General features: G+C 48.3%; 1 protein-coding gene across 2 annotated transcripts; it reads left to right on the top strand.

The window, feature by feature from the left end:
• The first annotated feature begins 4,433 nt into the window (after positions 1 to 4,433).
• syt3 (synaptotagmin III) lies at positions 4,434 to 21,154 on the top strand. 2 transcript variants are annotated; one of them, XM_062566058.1, is made up of 11 exons: positions 4,434 to 4,649; positions 8,147 to 8,542; positions 9,520 to 9,628; positions 9,972 to 10,148; positions 13,829 to 13,955; positions 15,255 to 15,473; positions 17,464 to 17,584; positions 18,697 to 18,868; positions 19,161 to 19,290; positions 19,564 to 19,657; positions 20,020 to 21,154. In XM_062566058.1, the coding sequence occupies exons 1-10, from the start codon at positions 4,499 to 4,501 to the stop codon at positions 19,651 to 19,653; spliced, it is 1,692 nt and encodes a 563-aa protein (XP_062422042.1). In that variant the 5' UTR covers positions 4,434 to 4,498; the 3' UTR covers positions 19,654 to 19,657; positions 20,020 to 21,154. The 2 variants fall into 2 exon arrangements, with proteins under 2 accessions (XP_062422042.1, XP_062422041.1); XM_062566057.1 differs by having other exon boundaries at positions 19,564 to 19,674.
• Positions 21,155 to 22,598: the final 1,444 nt, after the last annotated feature.

Here is a 22,598-nt window from a genome sequence, read left to right as displayed (position 1 = left end):
ACAAAAACACCTCTGACTGCTCTCAGCTCCATTTTGCAATTACGAAGGTGTTTCTCCCGCCGGAAAATAATAAAAATGTAAAACGATAATTTTTATTAGCGAGAGATGGTGAGAGTGAAAGAGACTTTTATTAAACGAATACCGATATGATCTTAAACCTGCGTGATTGTAAGGTGAAGTCTAAAATTGAATTTTGGGGCAATCTCCAGGTTCTGCTAGTGTCCTACTGCTAAGACGAATGATATTAAGCTGCCTCTAAACTGGAAAAGCTTAAACCACAGCATAGTCCTATTTCACATATTTGATTCAAATGAAAATACACACAGATGTTGACTTGAAAATAAAATCCTGAAGGATGGAAAGGGGTTTGCAATAGATGGCAGGTTTATAGCGAGCATCTGAATGACTTCTGCTTCTTCTCATTCAGGAGACAGCAGTGTTCCATTTTGCCTTATCACCTTAATTCCCGAACCCGGCTGAGGTGTTTGATTCATCCCTCAGAGACAGATCGCACGCAACGATTTCCGTTGATCCGTGTCCCCAAAGCCCCCTGCGCTTTATCGAATTCACTTTTTTTTCCCATCTCAAGGATTTTTTGTTGTTGTTGTCGTCGTTGTTTGCTTGTGTTTCTTTTTAATTTACCTAGAAGAAAATAAATGGCATCCTTGCGTGAGGAGTGAGGAGCGAAAAAAAGAAAAGAAATCCAACACGACTCACGAATAAAAAACCGAGTGGATAAGACGTGAGGTTAATATTCACGGTGTGAATGCTAGCAACAGGAAGTGGTAAAACCGCGTGAACTCTATCCTCACATTCGGGACGTGCTTCCACACCCTATTTCTGTGCTGCTGAATCTGTCTTCCTCTGCTGCCTGTAAACCTGACGGTCTCCCCATCCAGCGCAGATACAACAACGATCCCTTCACTGTGAGAGGACACAAATACAAATGGCTGCTTGGCGCCTGTAAGCCAGACGGAGGATGCCGGACCGCTAAAAAAATGAAACGTTTAGCCGACGCTCTTATCTTTGGTGATTAACAGCATGGGCTGTCGACCGGGGGCTGAGCGGCTATCTCAAGGACACCTGTGTCGGGTCGAGCTCTACAGCCTCTGAATCACTCTTGAACTTCTGATTTATATCCGTTGGCCCTGACGGGGCGTTTGCTCCCTCACTCCGGTTCCAACCCCCCCCCCCACACCCCCACTTTCCCTCCTCGAGATCTATCATGTGATCTAACAGGCTGCCGTATCCCACCATCGAGCGCTGACCGCCTTCCCTTCGGGTTGCGCGATCCGACATTATCTCTGCGTGTACTGATTGTCCTTCCACTGCGGTGCGATTGGGCCGTGACCTTGTCTCCTCCCGTCCGGGTATTGATCCCGGGGGGGGGGGTCCATGTGCGTTGCTGGGCCTGGCGCCTGTGCGAATGTTTTGCCCGTTTCGTAGATCCCTGTGAACCCCCGAAAACCAACCCTTGGCCATTGTTGCTGTGTCACCCCTCCTATGTGTCCTTCTGCCCTTCCCTGCGCCTGTTTCCCCCCCCCCCCCCCCCCCCCCACTCCCTCGTTATCTGTCTCGCCTCCAATTTAACGCCGGCCTCTCTCGCATCCCTCCCTCTCCGACCTCCCGCTTCCTCCGCCTTGCTACGCGATTGTTCTCTCTCCGCTTGTGTCCGTCTCCTACGTTTCTTCCTCTTCCCCCCGCCCCCCCCCCCCCCTCCCTCCCTCCTGATGCTCTCTCGCTGGCGTTCCTGGCGGCCGGTTTTTGTGCCAGAGAGACCCATTCCTCAGATTGAGACGTGCTGGGTTTTCAAAGCCAATCAGGCCGATTCGCCATGGCGCAGTGGTTGAGGGGCGAGCCGGTGCAGGATGTCAGGTCCAGATGGCTTTTGGATTTGCTGATTTCTGGTTCATTTCTGAAAATAGGCCCGGGGGGCGATGGACAGATACGTGCACTCTCGTAGTTTTTTTTTTAGACTGACACACTGTCCTGCAGTGACAATCAACCCGTCAAGCTCAGGACAAAAAAAAAAAGAAGAAGAGAAAGCTCTAAAGGGAGTGGAGGCATTTCCTGTTTCAGGGGGGGGGGGATTACGTCTTCTCCTAATGATTGACTGATTGATTGGCGGGAGAAAGACGGGCACACGAGAAGCGCTTCGCTACGGAGACGCTACTCAATGCACAAAGATTGACGCTGACGTCTCACAGACCCGACACGCATCAAATGATCAATAGTCCTTCCGCCATCTGACAAGCACCTCCCTTGAGAAGCCGCTCCACTGCTTCACAAGGACAAAACAGCTGGCTGGAAGAGTTAGCTCGTCCTCTCCCCATGAACAGTGGTCCAGATTCTAAATATCGAGTATCCGGGGATTGGCGACAAATCCGTACTATTAGGCACAACTTTGCACACACTGTCCTCAGTCTGGGTCCCCGGGAGAAGCTGCAGTTTTGGGTAATGACCTGCTTCTATTGAGACAGAATGAGTTCAAAAAAAAAAAAAAAAGACAATGTGGTAAGAGAGAGTCGGACTTAAGAGAGTCTGACTGCATCTAACCACAGCTCCATCTCATGGGGAGTTTGTAGTCTCCTAAACTGTGAGGCGCTTTGCATTCGTCTCCATCTTGTTGTGTCTGGCCACCCCATTGGCTGATTGATTCTATCTGTGTTTCAGGGGATGTTGGAGACGTTCAAAAGGGTCGACAGTGGATTCGAATGTGACACCGATGTATCGGAGGGACCGGGGAAACGAATGTGTTTGACCGACTCCGGCTGCAACCTCTGGGAAATAACCACCTATTTGTCCACGATTGAAAAAAGAACATTTTACACTTAAAGCTTCTCTGCTCGCAAATTCAACATGGCCTTCGAAGTCAAGAGACAAATCCAGTAAAGGTAAGATACGCAAGAACATTGCACGTCCTCTGAATGTATTTTCAAAAATTGCTGGGTTTTTTGGTCACTGACCTCTAATAAAAAACGTGGAGACCACTGTAAGAAAAATACATTTCACACACAGATTATATAAAATAAACGAATATAGCAAAGAAAAATTCAAGACAAAAGATCTAAAACGTTACATTTGAATATAAAAGAGGAACCGGTACTCGTTCTACTTCATTCTCACCCAGTGTTTGTAGTTCCTTCCCGTATTTGTGTTTTAGCGACTCCACACAAGACAGCTTATAATTATCCAAATTACTCTATAATTACAGTAAAGAGTGTTTTGCTTTGAAAAACTAGGGGAAGTTTCAGCGTTATTGACATATTGGTCAGTTTTAGACACCAAAATGATCATGTATTCCCGAGATGTCATTGACAGTTCAGCTCCTTTCAATTACTGTAAGTATGCACCACGTTGAGTGAGTAAGCGTATGGAATTATTCAAGCGGGAGAAAATTACAATTAGACTTTAACTATATAGCGTGTCCATGTATGCACAATGTCCACAAGGCACACAATATTAATACTGGATATTTACCTCCTTTTCTTCCCAAAGTTGGTGACCTTTAATACTTCATTATAACCTTAAGGCAAGGCTCATCTGCTAACTGGTGTTATGGTGAGTTTATGTGCCCAGAGGCCTTCTGTAGCCTTCCCTTTACAATGGAGGTAAATGAAAACTAATGAGGCCCCTCAAATCATTGAAAATGTGATCTTTAAAAAATGCAGCAGCAATGAGCCCCTGTAAATTAGCATAAACCACCCATTCTACAAAACATCTGCAAATGTACCAATAGTTATGTTGGCAGGTACAGTATGTAAACCTTTGGCCAGAACAAAATAAACCCTAACCAACAACAAGGCTTTTTTCTATCAGCAAAGAGTCTAATAGCTCTGTAGCTAAAACACATAAGTCATGTGTGGATAGTGACGTTGCGTTTTTCATGACCTTTTGAAAAAAAAAGCGTTGCCAATCCCAACCCAATTCTGTCAGGCTTAATCACTTAGTTCTCCTGGCAACGAGATCGAGTTCTCTCACTTCTCACACAACGCCAGTTGTTGCCAGTAACGCTCTCATGGTGCGTACGCTTAAGTGACATTACGAAGCAGTGGAGCCAATGGTCCATCGGACACACACACACACACACACACACACACACACACACACACGCACGCACGGTTTTTGGCGTCAGTGCTCTCACTTAATCGGCAAGGTGACCCAACCTGCCAGAGAGCGGACTTGATTTGCACCCTCTTCCTGTCCTCACGCTCCCTCTGTCCACTTGTCTCCCTTCGTCTCCCTCAGGGGAAGCGAGCGGGGTGGGTGCCGCAACAGCCACGCACGGGCCCAACAACCTGCTCCGCGTGATCCAGACCAAGACCCCTGCCCCCATCCTCCTTTTTCTGAATTCACACCTTGCGAAAGGTGGAACAAGCAGAAACCCCACCCACCTCAGCGCCGTCCGATAGGCGAGGGGGCGGCGAGGGCGGCGAGGGCGGCGAGGGCTGCGCTGTCATTGGCTGGCTGCTGGTGAGAGTGCGATGCGGATTGGAGCATGTCGGGGGACTGGGATGAAGACCTGTGTAAGAAGGCGCTGGTGCTGGTGGAGGAGCTGTGTTTCAACTCGCCGAGGGGCTACAGGCATAGTGAACTGTGCCAGGAGTTCAACTACCTGCGGAGAGGTCGCATGGGACAGCTGGACACAGGTACCCGACACACCGGGGGCTAATCGCCCATCTCTTTTTAGGCTTTCATGCTTTCATGCTAACCATCATTCCCCAATCTGTACATGCTCTCCATCACAAACCCCTTGAAAAGCCCTTATTTATATCATTAGATGCTAATAGTTAGTAGAATACGCCACTGCTTCTGCCTTTCTGCTTTTTCATCATTCAATAACGTTCAGGTCACTATACCCAGACCACATATTCTACTTCAAGAAGGAGCAAACTGTGAACTTAATAGACACCTTTCAAGCCTGCAGGGGGGTCTTTGACACTTAAAAGATTTGGGGAATTGCTTTGAGCAACTGATCCCCCCCCCCCCCCCACTCAAAAGGAATTCTATTAATATGAGCTCCAGAGAAGATTTTTATTATCTCATTTTGCACCAAAGAACAAAAAGATACTCAATTTTAATTGTTTTATGCGTTATTTAAACCGTAACATCCAGATAGCGTATTATCTTTCAAAATCTTGAGCTGGTATTTTTTTTTCTCGTTATCGCCTCAGCAACATACAGTTTGTTTTTTTCGATTTTACGGTCCAAGAATTTCCTTTTCACCAAACCCGAGCGGGCGCATCATGTGCAGCGGAGTGCAGTGTCTGCAGAGAGCCGCGCGCGGGTCCTCGGTGGAGCCATCGGGAGGTGCGACGCGCTGTTACGCAGATTAGCGTTGGCTCATTGTAGATTAACCAGGATCGGCTGCATGTTCCCTCTGGAGACTTGGACGGCTCTGTGAAGAAATGTCACACCGACGGTTTTTTTTTTTAGGCTTTGCCGCCCCCCCCCCCCCTCCCGTTCGCTTACCAGCTGTGATTTTTTACGTTGTTTGCTGACGGAAGTCTCCGAAACCCTCGGAGGGCGGCGACGGCCCGAAGGCTGTCAGCGAGTGGCTTGTGTAAGCAGCAGAGGCGTGTTTGATGTGGAGCGATGGGCGACTCCCGGTGGGCTTGCATCAGTCCCTGATTGACAGGAAAGGGGGGCGGCGCCTCTTCAACGGTGCACTTCAGAGGCCTTCAGAGTGCCGATGGATCTTTTGGCAGGAGCAGTGCTCGTGAAGGTAGAGCGACTGCCCAGAGAGAAAGACGAATGGAGGAGTGTGGTTTGGCCCAGACGGTGCAGGTTGGATCACAGCTGTGTTTTATCACCCCCCCCCCCCCCCCATCTGCCAACCACACAAACTCCTTTTTTGGACTCGTTGCTTTGTGTTTCCCCATCCAGAACCGGATCAATACCTTACCTTTCTCATCCTTAAACCGCTCCCCTCTTTTAAGGTTTTGCTCAAAATCCTTGTCATGTGGTTTCTTCCCAGGCCCTCTGCTTCCCTTTACCACTGCCTCTGGGGTTCCTTCTCTTGCACACATGGATTGGTAGTTGCATCGACACTATCAAGCCTCCTCCCCCTCCCCCCCCGACCTCCTCTGAGGAAACAAAAGACGGGGAATGAACCCAGTCAGCTTATATGTCTGTTTTACATGTGAACCAATCTGTTTTCAGCCCTCTCCCTGTCTTTCTGTGGTTTGGATCGTTTTTCATTTCGCTCCCTTCTCCTTTATCACCTCGGCCCCTTTTTCCACTTCATCCCTTCGCCTTGGTTCCTCTCCTCCTGCTCCATCGCTTTAAGCTCCCGATCTTCATCTTCGTGTTCTGTCTCCTCCTTTTTTCCTCGTCGTCCCAGCCCTTGTTCCTCACTACCTCCCCGTCTTGTTCAGCACCTCGAAAAGATATATGTCCCCCCCCCCCCCCCCCCTCTCCCCTCCCACGGCTCAGCGCCCCCCCCCCCCCCCCAATCATATCTTCGTCCTGATTAATGACATACACAGACTGATGAATAATTCACCAAAGACGGAGCAGGGAGGAAGGAGCAGGGAAGAGGTGGGGGAGGGGGGGGTGGGGGGGGGAGGAGGGTGAGGAGAAGGTGACGAACAGAGAGACAGTCGCTGAGGAGAAAGCGTGCAAAAGGCAGCCAGCAGCGGGGAAAAGAAATGACAGCCAGGAATGAGGAGTATTTTGATTGGATTATACAGAGGAGCGAGTGAAAGAAAAAAAGAATTCTGAGGAGCGGATCTCGTGTTTCACCCATTTGCGCTGCGCCTGTCTGTCAGTCTGTTAAGGAGACAACATTTAACAGTGTTGATTGCACCGCGGTAATGATCGGCCGCCAGCAGAGGGGGAGGGGGGATGGGGGGGTGGGGTAGGGGGGCATTGTTAATTGTCGGCTCTCATCCGGACGGAGCTCAGGACGGGGCGAGATGGCGAGGGGGAAATCTGCACACTGTATCATAAATAGTCCTCACGGTCTACTTACAATCTATGAATAATCATCTTCAGGGATGTGTGCTCTGATTGGTCCTTCTGTCAAGAAGTCTCCACACCCATGAAATGCTATTTATAAAATCCCTCAGAGGAACTGTTATTGGGCATTTTCAAATGTATTTTCATAAATGTATTTAATAAATCCACGAAAACCCCTAACATTGTCTCTGACATGTGCAGTTGTGCGTTTACAAACCATAAAGGAAACTCTTTGCGTTGTGATTTCTGCTCACAAAGAGACTACTGCTGGAACTGTCCAGCTGTCTGGTGCTGAAATTGCGCTTTTCTGATATTCTGTGCACTTTTTCAGTCGGATGAGTCATACCCCACCCTACCCACACACATTCTCTACAGCCCCATATAACCCCCCCCCCCCCCTCCAAACCTCCAATCCCATCCTCCCTATAAAAACATTCCTCCAGTGATCACAGATTAAAAGAGCTAATAACCACAAAGAAATGCAGGATGACATTCCAGCCACTACGTCACGTTTCCACCCATTTTAAGGAGAGTTTAAATGCATCAGCTTAATGGCTGGTTCCTTCTCCTTCACTGTGATTGTTTTATCTGTTGTGTTGATTATTGTGTGTGTGGATTGTTGTTGGCTTGCTGTAGATTTGTTCAACATACCCCTTTATCGACGATGCAAGACCCCGACTTGCTTCACAGGCACTTTCCCGTTTTTTGTAGTATCTGCATTTCCTTTTCTTTGTGCTAATTTACATCCTATTCTGCCTAAATCTGGCATAGCGTGTGACTATGTGGCGAAATTTAAAACAGTCCTATGATGACATCCTTTCTGGCTCACTTCACTGCTATTGGTTTAATGACCAAGTTTTAAGAAAAGAGCCCTGTCCTGCTGTGGTTTGACCTCTGAAGAAAAAAAAGGCAAACTAAATGGGGGACGTTGTCTCAATATGAGGGATGTGAGACAAGGGATGCAAATGCGGTGGGACACCTGCTCTAGTACGAGGCTCAAAGCACCGGTGGGCCTCAGTACACCCTCGTTAAAATCACCAAATGGTTTCTTTCTGTGTGCACACACACTTTGTAATGATGAAGTTAATTAAGGCTTGTGTTTGTCTGTTGACTTGTGTTTTTCATCTCTTCTTTCTTCTTCCTTTTCTCGTCCCTCCCCCTCCACGGTTCCTCTGGTCCTCTTCAGAGATCTCCGTCAGTCTGCTGTCGGTCATTGTCACGTTCTGCGGCATTGTCCTCCTCTCCGTCTCCCTTTTCGTCTCCTGGAAGCTCTGCTGGCTGCCATGGAGGGACAAAGAGGGCGGCGGCCTGAGCCTGACGTCGGGGCTGCTGCCCGGAAGCGCCGGCGTGGGAAGCCTGGGGGGCACCGGGGGCTCGTCGCTCCTGCCGCCCCTGCTGCAGAGGAAGGAGGGACACTCCTCATCCTCGCTCTACCCCTCGCTGGGACAGCAGGGGCAGCACCATCCCCATTTCTCGGACCTGGTGGGGTTGGAGAGGGGGGAGGTCGGGGGTGTGGTCGGGGGGCCACAGGAGTCCCAGGAGCCGTCCTACCTGGACATGGACTCCTACCCCAACAACGCTGGTGAGGGAAGGAAATTAGACACCGAAGCATTGATCAATAACTTCTGATTTTAATGCACTCACATGATACTGAATATAACACTGAAACTTTACCTACACATGCTAAAAATAATCAGTCTGGGCTGCAGGAGAGTGATGAATACTGGCCGTTATGGTATAAATAGCTTTCCCTTCCATTGTGTGCTATTGTACAGGGATATTACTTCTTTCCTGTCACAGGCCTAATCTCTTATTGCACGCGCTTGTTCGCACAGGATTCTGTGACTTTAAGATGAAGTTTCAATTATATCCGTATTCAAAATAGCACACATATCTGTTAATTATCTATTGCTAATATGTTCACACACAGTTAGGTATTTGCTACATTTTGACATCTTATTTTTTCGAATATCACTCTTATACTCACTTCTCATTTAGCTCACTTAATATCGCTATTCTGAGTATCCAACATTCCGCAGCATTTTTCACTGTATGATGTTTTAATAACCCCACAGTTCCAATTTCATTAATTGTCAGCGGCAGACTTAACAGAAATACACAAAACGTATTGATCCACTCAGCGTTAAGAAATCTTTCCCAGAAAGTAAGTGGCTGGAATTGCCCCAGTAATCTCAATAGGAACCTAAATATGCCAAATTTAGGAAGAGAATGTATTGTCACGAATAAGTAAAATAGCTGTGTGTTTTTTACTGTGGGAGTCGGTGCAGGTAGTTGATCCACAGTCAGAGGTTTATGGTATTTCTTTGTGTGTGTTGTTTGCCTTTCATGCTGGCTCATTCGTTCTGCTATTCTAAACATGTCTACTTATTCCCTTCTGTTAATCACTGTACAATCAATGCGATACAATCAATACGATCAATGACGCTGACAGCCATCAAAGGCATTGAAAGGCATCGATCTAAGCCGTCGTGAAACGAGGCCGGCCACATAAACGCCAACAAAGGGAGACATGTTATTTATTGAGGTTTGTGTTGTCAGGAACCCTGAAGCTGTCTCAGACGTCTCCAGATGTCCCCAACTCAGAGGCCGGAGCCCAGCCCCATAAAGACCTGCCCAACGCTCACTCCCAGCAGCAGGTCACCTCCCGGTCAGTATCGAGCGGGTGTTATTGCTCGTATTAAAATATTAAAAGGACTGTGTGAGCACACAGATAACGGCCGTGCTGGTTGGACCATGTTGACTTTAATCTCGCTTGCCTTTAATGAAAAGGTCTCTACCTCATCTTGAACCTCCACATGTTCTTTCAACTGATGCTGCTATTTGTTGTCTATCCAAAGCGCGGCTGAATTTCATTTAATAAATCCAGGAGAGACCCAAGAGATTGTTTTTTTTCACTACAGAAGCGCCACAATAATGTGAACTTTTTTTCCCGGTGTTCCGCCCTCTCTTCACTTCACATTCACCGACTGAGCTCCAATGTGTCCGTTCAGGCCCAAGCCCATGACCCACCAGCTCTCCAGTCCAGACTTCCACGGCGAGGAGAAGGAGCAGGTGACCAGCATCGGGCAGATCAAACCGGAGCTCTACCGGCCCAAGGGCGACCAGGGCGAAGGCAAACAGGGCGACAACTGCGGCAAGATCAGCTTCCTCCTGCGCTACGCCTTCAAGTGAGTGCGAGGGCCTTTTGTCCTTTCAGGTGAATCACTGCGACTCGCGTACAGCCCCGGGCCCGAGGGGAAGCCAGGGGATGTTGTGTGAAGAGCAACGAAGTCCGCATTGGGAGGATGCTGGGATGGATGGAGGGGTCAATTAACACGGGACATTCAGGGAGGAAACAGCTTTTTTACGTACTTAAACCGACGCAATCAATGGAAGTGATACTTATTTTACAACCCCTTGATATTTTCTTAACCAAGAAGTTTTGTTGCACAGCAGGGGATTGCACATGGATTGCTAGTGCTGGTAGACATAAGTAGGGGACTACAGTAAACAAAAAGGAATAACTTTTCGTAAGCTGTCATGCAAATATGAGCATAGGTCGAAAGCAATCCGGTTATTTGAGTCTGGACATAAACGGCTCCAGGAATTAAATTAATAAATATATACATCAATTCTGCATTCTGGGGTGTGGACGTTGTTCAAGTGGACCCACATATACACACGTGGTGTGGACGTTGTTCAAGTGGACCCACATATACACACGTGGTGTAGACGTCGCGTAAGGGGACCCAAATATACACGCGTGGTGTGGACGTTGTTCAAGTGGACCCACATATACACGCGTGGTGTGGACGTTGTGTAAGTGGACCCACAAAAACACGCGTGGTGTGGACGTTGTTCAAGTGGACCCACATATACACGCGTGGTGTGGACGTTGTGTAAGTGGACCCACAAAAACACGCGTGGTGTGGACGTTGTTCAAGTGGACCCACATATACACGCGTGGTGTGGACGTTGTGTAAGTGGACCCACAAAAACACGCGTGGTGTGGACGTTGTGTAAGGGGACCCACATATACACGCGTGGTGTGGACGTTGTTCAAGTGGACCCACATATACACGCGTGGTGTGGACGTTGTGTAAGTGGACCCACAAAAACACGCGTGGTGTGGACGTTGTGTAAGGGGACCCACATATACACGCGTGGTGTGGACGTTGTGTAAGGGGACCCACATATACACGCGTGGTGTGGACGTTGTGTAAGTGGACCCACATATACACGCGTGGTGTGGACGTTGTGTAAGTGGACCCACATATACACGCGTGGTGTGGACGTTGTGTAAGGGGACCCACATATACACACGTGGTGTGGACGTTGTGTAAGTGGACCCACATATACACGCGTGGTGTTGACGTTGTGTAAGTGGACCCACATATACACGCGTGGTGTGGACGTTGTGTAAGTGGACCCACATATACACGCGTGGTGTGGACGTTGTGTAAGTGGACCCACATATACACGCGTGGTGTGGACGTTGTGTAAGTGGACCCACATATACACGCGTGGTGTGGACGTTGTGTAAGTGGACCCACATATACACGCGTGGTGTGGACGTTGTGTAAGTGGACCCACATATACACACGTGGTGTGGACGTTGTGTAAGTGGACCCACATATACACGCGGGGTGGGGACGTTGTGTAAGTGGACCCACATATACACGCGTGGTGTGGACGTTGTGTAAGTGGACCCACATATACACGCGTGGTGTGGACGTTGTGTAAGTGGACCCACATATACACGCGTGGTGTGGACGTTGTGTAAGTGGACCCACATATACACACGTGGTGTGGACGTTGTGTAAGTGGACCCACATATACACGCGGGGTGGGGACGTTGTGTAAGTGGACCCACATTTTTTCTACTGTGGGACTTAAAGCACGTCGCTGGGTAGCGGGAGATGTGTTGTATAGTGAGTCAGGGCGGTTGCGGGTTGTGCGCGTGCAGCTTTGCACGTCTGTCCGTCTGCGGCTCAGCTGGCAGCACCCCCCCCCCCTTCCATCTCTGGCAGCCCCCCCATCTCTGGCATCCCCCCACCTCTCTGGCAGCCCCCCCCCCATCTCTGGCAGTCCCGGCACGGAGAAACAGTACAACAGGCCAAAGTGCTGATGGTCAGAAAAGAGCGTGAGCGGGAGGCTGTTTTAGTCATGAATTATATATGGTGAGGCACTTTACACAGCAGCCCCTGTCAAAGCGTAATAACACCAGACTGTGTGGGCTGTATGTGTGTGTGTGTGTGCGCGCGTGTGTGTGCGTTACAGAGATTAAAGAGACTTGGAAGGACAGAGGTGTTTTTATTAATCCTTTCATCCCGTTAATAAAGTCTCAAGACGATCCACGTTGGACTGCGGTTGGCTTTCATTGCGCTCGACGGAGTTATTTTTAGCGAGAGGAGGGCGAAAGCAGGTGTGACTGAGGGGTGAAGGAGACAGGTGTGGGCATGTTTGCAGGTACGCGTGGAGGTGTGTTAACACCGAAACCCTGGTGAGGTTTGTATGTTAATGTGGGACACCCAGATGTTGGGGCGTACCAGTCGGAACAACAGTGTCAATCTCCCGCGGATCCTCTGGGAAAGCCGTTTCTATTGACAATCCCATTAAAAGCTGACACACTTCCACTGTGGGAGTAACAGCCAGCTTTCGGGCATTGTCATCCAGGCAGTGAATTTCCCTCTTTCCCTGAGCTGTAATATAAATACCTTCCCTGCCGGGTGGATTGAGTGAAAACCTCGATTTGGGTTCGCGCTGCATCTCGTTTGGTTTTAAGACACGGGAGGGCAGGAAAAAATCTAGAGAAATGGAGTGAAATTTTTTATTTTTTTATTTTTACATAATCTGTGAAGAAATGAGCTACACTGAGTTACCACAGCGACCACCGGCACGTCTCAAAGTCATACTGAGTCAAAGACATGTTCAAATCAGTCACGGTTTTCTTGTTAAAATGGCTATCTGGCTGAGATCTAAATGTAATTCCACCCCAGCAACTCGCCCCGTATCTCGTCTCCGTGAACCGATGTGACTGCGCAGTTCATCGTGTTGATGGGATGTTAATCAGAGGTAGACACGGATGCTTCGTAAACACGGGTGTCTCATTGGTCAGAGGATGGTAGAACCTCCAAGGTCACTGTTTGCGTTTGGCCCTCTGCTCACTCCTCAGCCCCTCCCCCCCCCCTTACCCCCCCCGTGGTTAACATGGAGGCACACGGTCCAACGAGGTCTGATCAAAGGCCTCCGAGCCGTCTTCATCTTCTGTTAATTCAACGCGTAATTAACGGTGCGTGATTAGCAGCAATGACACGTGTGCTGTGTGCGCCCACACGTTTGTTAATCCGCGCATATTTGTGTGTGTGTGACAAAGAAAGACCCTTGTGCTTAGGATACATTTATTTGTACATATTCATTCATACATTCATATTCATTGGATATAATCAAAGGCTCTGAGTCTTAGTGGAGGGTCAATATCAGGGTTTAGTGTGGACGCTGCTCTGTGTGTACATACCTGGTCCAACCTTCAAACAAAAGGCTGCTGCGTTGAGGATGATGAGCCAGACGTCGTGCTCACATTTAACATCGCTAACAGTGCAACAACGACACAGCTGCAGGGATGAGACACACAAACACACCAAACCGCGCACGTTATTTTGGTTGTTCCCAGCCTCGGAGACACGGAACCTCCCACACCAGTAAGTGAGTAAAAACGCCTGCAGGTGTGTGTTTGTGTGTGAGGGTTCATCCTGTCTGGGTCTCATCGATTATTTGTGTAAATCTGTGCGATCCCTGCTATGTAATGCCTTTTCTGATAAGCATGTGAAAGTCTAATGGAGTTATTTTGTGTGTGTGTGTGTGTCAGTACGGAGCAACTGGTGGTGAAGATCCTGAAAGCTCTGGACCTGCCGGCGAAGGATGCCAATGGCTTCTCTGACCCATACGTGAAGATCTACCTACTGCCAGACAGGAAGAAGAAGTACCAGACCAAGGTGACTCCCTCTTCCATCACATGTTTCAACACGTGTCTCCTCTGGATTTCACTAACGTCAGCTGATCTGGGGCATTGTTTGTTCACTATAGTGTGGTACAGACGATTACAGGGCCCCGCTAATCTACATCCCCGTGTGTTATTCTGGTGTTTGAGGACAGTAGATTCAATATTTGAGGACATTCCGGGACGTTCAGTACCAGGAAATGTTCTCTCGGCCTTCAAAATATCCTCCTCTGTAATTTACTCCGTCAAGATTTATGACCTCGGAAGCCTGGCGAGTTGTCTTTGCTCTTTGTTTTAAATCCCTGAGTACGCCCCCCTTATATTTCTTTTGCGGCGTTTGACGAAAGTACGAAGCTCTCGGTGACAATGGAGCTGTAGCAGTTTGAAGTGTCTCCCCTCCGGTTTCTCCCCCTCCTTTGTGCGACTGTCTCCCCCGTAGATCACAAAAGACCCTTCAGCCCTTGTAACGGGTGGATGCTTCGCTCATTTGCATAATACTCCTTCCACTTTTGTTTGGAGCGTAGATGATTCCTTCATTTTCAGCCACGCGGAATTTTTATACCTCTCATAATATGTCACGCTTTCATTCGCCTAATTCCAAAAAACGGGGGGGGGGGGGCAGACACTTACCTGATTCATGTTGGCGCTTTTGTGTTTCTGGTTTCCAAAGGCGCATTGTCTCCATCCGCCGCATGTTTAATCCAAAGCTAACAAGTAATCATCAAGTGCTAATAAGCCGGAGTGACAGACCCACTCACGCAGTGACAAAAGTTAGAGTTGGAAAATTTTGTGTGTGTCACATTTTAATTATCACCAGTTCACTGCATGACAGCCTTTCCATCAAATGCTTTCATAGCAAGTTAATCAACAAATAGGGGGAAAAAAATAACTTTGAAAATTGAAAAATTGAAAAGCCGTCTGGAAAGTGTTAAAACTTGTGATGAAGTGGGAAACGGATTGTCAGATGGCGATTTTGGATTTGAAATGATTCATTTGATTTGTCTCGTTATGGAGGTGACGGAGGAAAAAGCCAAATTACCAGATTGTAATAGAAGCAGTTGCCAGTAGGAAATGTTTTAATGAAAGAAAGCCTGTAACTTCTACACATATAAAGGAAGTTTTAGCAAATTGATCAAGACAAGGAGGAAATCGTTGTGGTAGAGGTCAATTATGTTCCTCAAGGTCACTGTGTGGCAAATCAAAGCCTCCTGAAATAAAACAGTGGCCGCAGTTTGTTGTGTTTGAAGCGCGTGTCACTGAACCCCCCCCCCGACTCCCTCCGGACGCCCCTCAGGTCCACAGGAAGACCTTGAACCCCGTGTTCAACGAGACGTTCCAGTTCGGCGTGCCGCTGAACGAGCTACATTCCAGGAAGCTGCACTTCTCCGTGTACGACTTCGACCGCTTCTCCAGACACGACCTGATCGGCCAGGTGGTGGTGGACAACCTGCTGGACTTCAGCGAGGGCAGCGGAGACAAACCTGTGTGGAGGGACATCGTGGAGGGCACCGCGGTAGGTAGGGGGGGGCGGGGGGGGGGGATTGGATCGGAGGTAATTTGGTGCGGCATCGCGGCGATATTGAGTTACGTTGGTGGAGAATAAAATAGAATCAGGGAGTGAGCTTATCAAACATGAAACAAGTGACACTTTCGATGCCAGATTTCAGATAGAAGTTCATGCATTGATTCTCGAAAAACAATCAAATTACTGCTTATGAAATAGAACATTTTAATGAAAAATAAAGATTTATAAAATGTGTTTTGCAGATGGTGGATATGAACACAATGGATTTTTGTGCACACATGGGATACATATAATACCAAAACATGAGACAAAATGTGGGTATGCTGATGTTGACCAAAGAGTTCTTCTCATTAACAGCTGGTCAGATCTACCTACACATATAGACGTCTCCAATTCATATTATAATTTATATTCAATTCACAGATGTATACGACAGATACACACACTGTTGACCTCATACTATCATAGCAACTAAATGAATAACTTCAACTATCAAAAACACTTGAACATTAATCAAAACTTTCAAATTTTAGAGAATGAAGTTCACATGGATTCCAGCTTCATGGAATTGGGGAGTGACCAAAGAAATGATAACTATCCAGGATGCATTTTGGATGAATCCTGCACACAAGACGTCATTTGCTTCGATCTAGTAAAATCATTCCCACACTTTAACTTTGGTTAATTTGCGTGCAAAACAAGTATACAGTGTGAGACGGCACCACACTGCAGCCTTTGAGAATTGGATTCGAGTCCGAACCGATACGCCTGAAGTTCTCCAGGGCTTTCCAATCCATTAAGTCAATAATATCCCCAAAGTCAGCATATTCCAAACCATATTATCCACACGCGGAGCATCTTTCCACAGCAGGGGACACGCGCATTAAGCAGGTGACGGCTGTAAAGGAAGAATTTGCCTCGCACACTGACCCAATTGTGTAGTTATATAATTAGTGGCCACAAAATAATCCAAAATAATTAAAAAAAAACGTGGGATGGTTTTAATTAAATCGAATCATTCTAAGTAAGTTGTTTTTTCTCCCTTTACGCCCCCACTGCCGGGCTTGGTGGAAATAAGACTTCATGCCATGTGAATCCAGAGAGGTGGTGATTTATGAATGCCAATGCCACACCACTCACAACTAATTACATCTTCAAGATCTTGTGCATCTTGTGGCAATTAAGCCTCCTGTTTCCTACAGCAGTGAAACGAGTACGGCCTCTACTGTCACACGCACAGTGTTCCCCGGGGATCAAAACAGAACATGTGTACTTGAGACTGGAAGTGGTCTGCAGTATGGATCCATTCGGGGGGGGGGGGGTCTGGGTTACTGCAGAAAGCGCAGCTCAGGTAGACGGATTACTGGAACGGCTGGCCGCATCCAAACTCTGTATCCTGCAGGGGCCGAGCACATTTATATGAAATATTCATAGAATGCCATTTGTAAATGAGACCAGGCAGAGGCCTGAATGGTTTTGGCGTGGATATTGTATTAAGTTTAATCAGTTTAAAGCATCAACCTCTAAGCACATTTCAACGCTTTACCCGTAGAAGTATTGATTTGCCGAGGTTTTAAAGCCACTAAGGGAGTAATCTTGTCACAGTGTGACCCGAATACTTACCATGTCATTACTGAGGTGGTGCCACGGACACCACAGGCGGCGAGAAGATCAGCAAATGGAAGAGGGGGGGGGGGGGGGGGGGGATCGTTACCTCTACTTAACACTCTCCTTTACCCGGGGGACATCGACAGATCGGCACATGATTCATTTGCAGTGATGGCTGCCTGAGCGCTACGGACGCATTAGGACGCTCAACGTGACCCCTCGTGACCCCTCTGAAGGACATCCGACTGTTTCTGATGTTCTGATGTGTGCGTGATCATTTGTCTGATCCCCTGTCTGTGTGTGTGTGTGTGTGTGTGTGTGTGTGTGTGTGTGTGCGTGCGTGCGTTCGTGCGTGCGTGGTGACCTGCAGGAGAAGGCGGATCTCGGGGAGCTTAATTTCTCGCTGTGCTACCTGCCCACCGCAGGAAGACTTACTGCTACGGTCATCAAGGCCACCAACCTCAAAGCCATGGACCTGACTGGCTTCTCAGGTAGAGGACTGACACACACACACACACACAACATTCGGAAAAAGCTGTGAAGCTATTAAAAGGAGATGACAGAGAACAGCTGTCTGCCGGTGATGCTTGTGGATTCCTTTTTCGAGTTTATTTCACGTTTATGGCTGATCGGATCGGCCCAACAGGCAGAAGGTGTATTTTTCATATGTAAACATAACAGGTAAACACGGGGTCCTTTTTTGAGAAGCAGAGGTTTCTCCACCTTGAACATTATCACCAGAATGCAAATGCAGCTGCAAGATGCAGCACGTTGTGTTCTGTCTCCGCGTCTCTTATTGTTAAACCAACGAGTTTGTTAAGAAAGCAAAAGGCTTCACGGAAAGACGCTTTTAAAAACAGAATAAATCACGGGCTGATTTATGAATTCCTGAAGTGCATCGAGGAACAAACACATTGATTGTTTCTTGTTTTGAATTCAGACAATTCAGAAGTTAGATTGATCCTCTAACACACAGTGGAGTCATGCATAATGAATGCAGCACCCAAAGCAATGAAGTTTATTACTTACAAACTCAACAACCTGTAAAAGTGTGTTACAATGTGTTCTGTCGGCTGCAGGTGCAGCACCAATTACGTCTGCAGTGAACAGACCGAAAGCTGTGAGGCCGATGCTAATGTTGACTTAACAAAGGTCTTATGAAGGGTTCGATCCTTTAGCTACCCCCAGACTTAAAGACTTGATTGCAACGGCAAAGTCCTCTCAGATTAAATGAGATCTCAGATGATAATTGACGCCGTAATTATCGCCACACTGATTCCCGCTGAATTGCATTGCCTCGGAGATGCTTTAAAAAGCAGCTTAAAATGCACGCGTCCAACGGGCAAAGTGATTAAAACCTGTGCCGCTTCTCTCCCTTTGTGTTCTTAATCCAGCTCTTCAAAGGTGACTTGATTTTCTGGCCTTTTTTATGTGCCATAGACGCAGACACCTGTGAGCACAATTACTCTCCGCTCACCTTTGTCTCTCTGCTTCCTCTCTCTCCCTTTTCTTCTTCACATCTTCTCGTCACATTTGCATCCCCCCCCCCCCCCACCACCCCCTACTCTCCTTTCCCCTTCGCCTCTCTAAACCCATCACCCAGACCCGTACGTGAAGGCCTCTTTGGTCTGTGACGGGCGAAGGCTAAAAAAGAGGAAGACCTCCATCAAGAAGAACACGCTGAACCCCACGTACAACGAGGCGCTGGTGTTTGACATCCCCAACGAAAACATCGAGAGCGTTTCCATCATCATCGCCGTGATGGACTATGACTGGTGAGCACGCCGCGCTGCCCCCCCCCCCCCCCCCCCCCCCCCCCGTTTGGCATCTCCGTGGGTGACGGGGGGGGCGTATTCTTGAGCTGCTGTTCAATATCGTTCCTCGGCGGCGAGCTTTTCCTGGTACTCGATGGTGATAAATGGGTCTCTGTCTGTTTCTTACCAGCCTCTCTCTCTCTCTCTCTCTCTCCCCCCCCCTCCCCCCTCCCTCTCTCTCTCTCTCTCTCTCCATGCTTTATTATTACCCTGCTCCCTCTTGTCCTTGCTCTCCTCCCTCGCTGCACGCCAGCATCGGCCATAACGAGGTTATAGGGATGTGTCGGGTGGGCAGCGAAGCCGACGGCCCGGGGAGGGAGCACTGGACGGCCATGCTGGCCAATCCACGCAAACCAATAGAGCACTGGCATCAACTGGTGGAGGTAATGAGCACAGGATTGTGTGTGTGTGTGTGTGTGTGTATTCATCTGTCATGTCCACCTACTGTTACTTTCAATTATTTAGTTTGTTCTGGGGTTAAAACTATTTTTGCAATAACACAATATCTTATAACACTAGATATGTTTAGCGGGTAATTAAGAGGTCACATTTTAAGAGGTGAGATGTAAGGTTGTATTTTTCTTGTTTGTGTGTACAATGCGTCTTGATTGACTCGCTAAGTAAAACAACAATCTGTCTTCTGTGTTACCCTGCAGGAAAAAGCGATCGGTACATTCGTGTCGAAGACGGCTACTGCGTCGTCCCCGAAGCCCAACATCGTGGTGGACAGTCCTCACTCCGATTAAAGCTGTGAGCCGACATACAGTGTATGTATCTATCTATATATGGATAGATATATATATAGATATATACACATATATTGGATTCTGAAAGTACATCCACATACTGTGCAGCAGACACTCTCCAGTCAGATTCATCCTGGGAGCCCTTAAAGGCACGTCCCATGTGATAAGTGGGGGAGCTCTACAGCAGAAGCATCTGTATAATCTTGATGTCACGGGTTATGTAATGCACCCCCCTCCCCTCCCCTCCCCCCCCCTCCCTCCCTCCCACCACACTTACATTACTGCATAGTGTTTATATATTCTCTCGCCCCATGCTGTCGCTCTTGCTTAATCTGCCTCTTCTTTTTCTTTATCCCCTTTCCTCAGGTCATTATCATCGCTCCAGAATTTCCTTTTCTTTCCTGTCATCTGTGAATAATCCTCTCCCCATCAAAGAAAGAGGGACGCGGAGAGACGGCTTGTGTTTCGAGTGCTCGCGCTGTTTAGCTCCTGCTAATGAATCCTTCAAGTCCCGTGCAGAACAAACAGCATCCACCAACACAACGAGCCACACTACGAGACACGGGCCGACACCCGCACGGCACAGCAGGGCGGATCCCTAACTGTCAATTTGGGATTCTAGCTAGGCGGCCGACACACACACACACACACACACACACACACACGCAGGTATGTGCATAGTTCATGTGTGCTTGGGGTTAGCGTGGTGCTTCATCTTAGGAGGCTCACGTGATGTGACAAACTGTACTCTCTTGGGGGAAAAAAAAAAGAAAAAAGAGAAAAGAAAAGCCATCCTCGAATGGCCCTTCCAACCAGGACCAAAGCTTCATGCCCTTGTACAGACTGTAAAAAAGAAGAAAATCACTATGTCGATATTTTTCTTTGCAATGTTGGTGTGCAGCAAATTCGGCCGCGCGGGAACACACGTCTCACGCCGTTCTTGGCAGGACACACACACACAAAAAATTTAAAAAAAGTGAGGTGGATTCTCCCGGCCATTTTGGACGCCTTCTCCAGGCTCCACGTCCTCTTGTTTCAGACTTGAACTCCCTTTTTTTTTCTCCACGGGGGGAAAAGACGACGAAGCGCCAAGTGGTTTTTATTGATGTCAGAAGAGCCAAAAAAGACTCATCGGTTTTAAGCATGTTACGCAACCTCGCAGTGTGTTCCTCGTCCTCGTGCTTTTTTTTGTCGCCATCATCATCATCATCGTCCTCTTCCTCAACCAGTATACATCGTTCAGCATCATTTTGCTTTGTTGTTTTGTGTGACACGACACACACACACACACACGTGTGTAGATTGGTTCCCTTCATACGGTCCACTGAGGGTGCGACGCTTTCTGGCTCCAGACCGGCAGACTCTTCCCCCTGAAGGACTCGGCCTGGAGGACCTGTTTGAGGACGTGTCCCAACGGGGAGGGATTTCACCACTCTCTCTTATTTTGATTGATCATCCCCAGGACGTTTTTTTTTTTTTCTTCTTTTCTCTTCTCGAGAAGTCATCGTCCAGCTTGAACTTTAAAAAAAAAAGTCCACCTCTTGTCCCTGACAAGACTTTAGAAGGACACGCGTGTCCGTATTGCTTTTGTTGGTGTGTTTCCGTGTTTGGTGGGCGTGTTTGTTTTGTATTTGTGTGCGTCTGTGTGTGTATGCCTGTGTGTGTGTGTGTGTGTGTGTGTGTGTGTGTGTCACTGTGACCTTGTGTGTGACGCGTTTCTGTGCTCACTCCTTACCCTCGTCCCTTTTCTGTCCCGGCGTCCACGGGACACAGAAACGCTTGTCTCGGAGCCAAAAGTGTCTCCTGTCCTGTGTCTTTACAAGGAGCCATTGTGTGTGTGCGTGTGTGTGTGTGTGTGTGTGTGTGTGTGTGTGTGTGGGTGTACTATAGGTGCCTCATTGCACTAAGTTGGGAAACACTGTCTTTCATGGACATTAGTTGGTATCGTCTACGTGGTACGTAATCAGAAATCAGCTGCCAATCATCCAGCCCTCTTCTCCTCTCTAACCCTTTGCCTGATGTAAGTAACTGTGTTGATCGTGTACTTCTTTCAGTAATTTGTGTACTGTATGTCTGAAAGAAAAAAAAAAGAAAAAAAAAAGATGGCACAGTGATGGAGAATTGAACGGGTCGGGGGTGGAGCGTTTTTAACGTGAAAGGAATCATTTGAATTCAGACGCCTCTTGAATTGGGCTCTGACAGAAAGGAGGAGGCGTTGTGAGCGAACACTTGGTGTGAGGGGCGATCGATGAAGCCTCGTCTGTCTCCCTCCCTCTCCCCCCCCCCCCCCCCCACCCCCCGCCACCCACCCGCTGCTGTGACATCAGCAGAGCGACAGCCTCGCCGCAGCTCCTCGCTGGCGCCACCGTTGCATTTGCACCAGCGTCGGGGTCTGCATCCGGCGCCCTCCATGCGGTCCGTCAGGTGGGGGGGGGGGGGGGGGGGTTATCGACCGGTTTGCATAGGTGGACATGGTATTGATCCATTGGTCTCAAGGCCCCATAATTCCTTCTTTCCAGGATCCCTCTCTCTCTCTCTCTCTCTCTCTCTCTGCTGGTGTCTACCTCTATTTAGTCCTTGTGTTACTGTCTGGTGATAGATTACAGAGCTCATAGTGGAACCAGCACATTCCTTTATTGTCACCCCCCCCCCCCTCTCCCTCCCTCTCTTTCTGTCTAATTACGCTGTGATAACTCATTCTCTCGTCTTGTCCTGCAGTGATCCCCCCCCCCTACACACACTCTACCTTCCCCCCCCTCACCTATCCATTTCTCCACCTGCTTCTTCTGCTACCACCGTCTCACTTGCCTCCATCTTGCCCTCTTTCCTCCCGTGTGTGTGACACCCTCCTCCCGTCTCTCTCTCTCTCTCCCCCTCTCTCTCTCTCTCTCTCGCTGTCTTGTCGTGTTAGTGCGGTTCTGAATGGTCATGGGGAAACATGTTTG

Source organism: Pungitius pungitius, chromosome 12, assembly GCF_949316345.1.
Source record: "Pungitius pungitius chromosome 12, fPunPun2.1, whole genome shotgun sequence".
In the NCBI taxonomy this organism is placed as follows: domain Eukaryota; kingdom Metazoa; phylum Chordata; class Actinopteri; order Perciformes; family Gasterosteidae; genus Pungitius; species Pungitius pungitius.
This window is presented reverse-complemented; position numbering and strand designations above follow the sequence as displayed.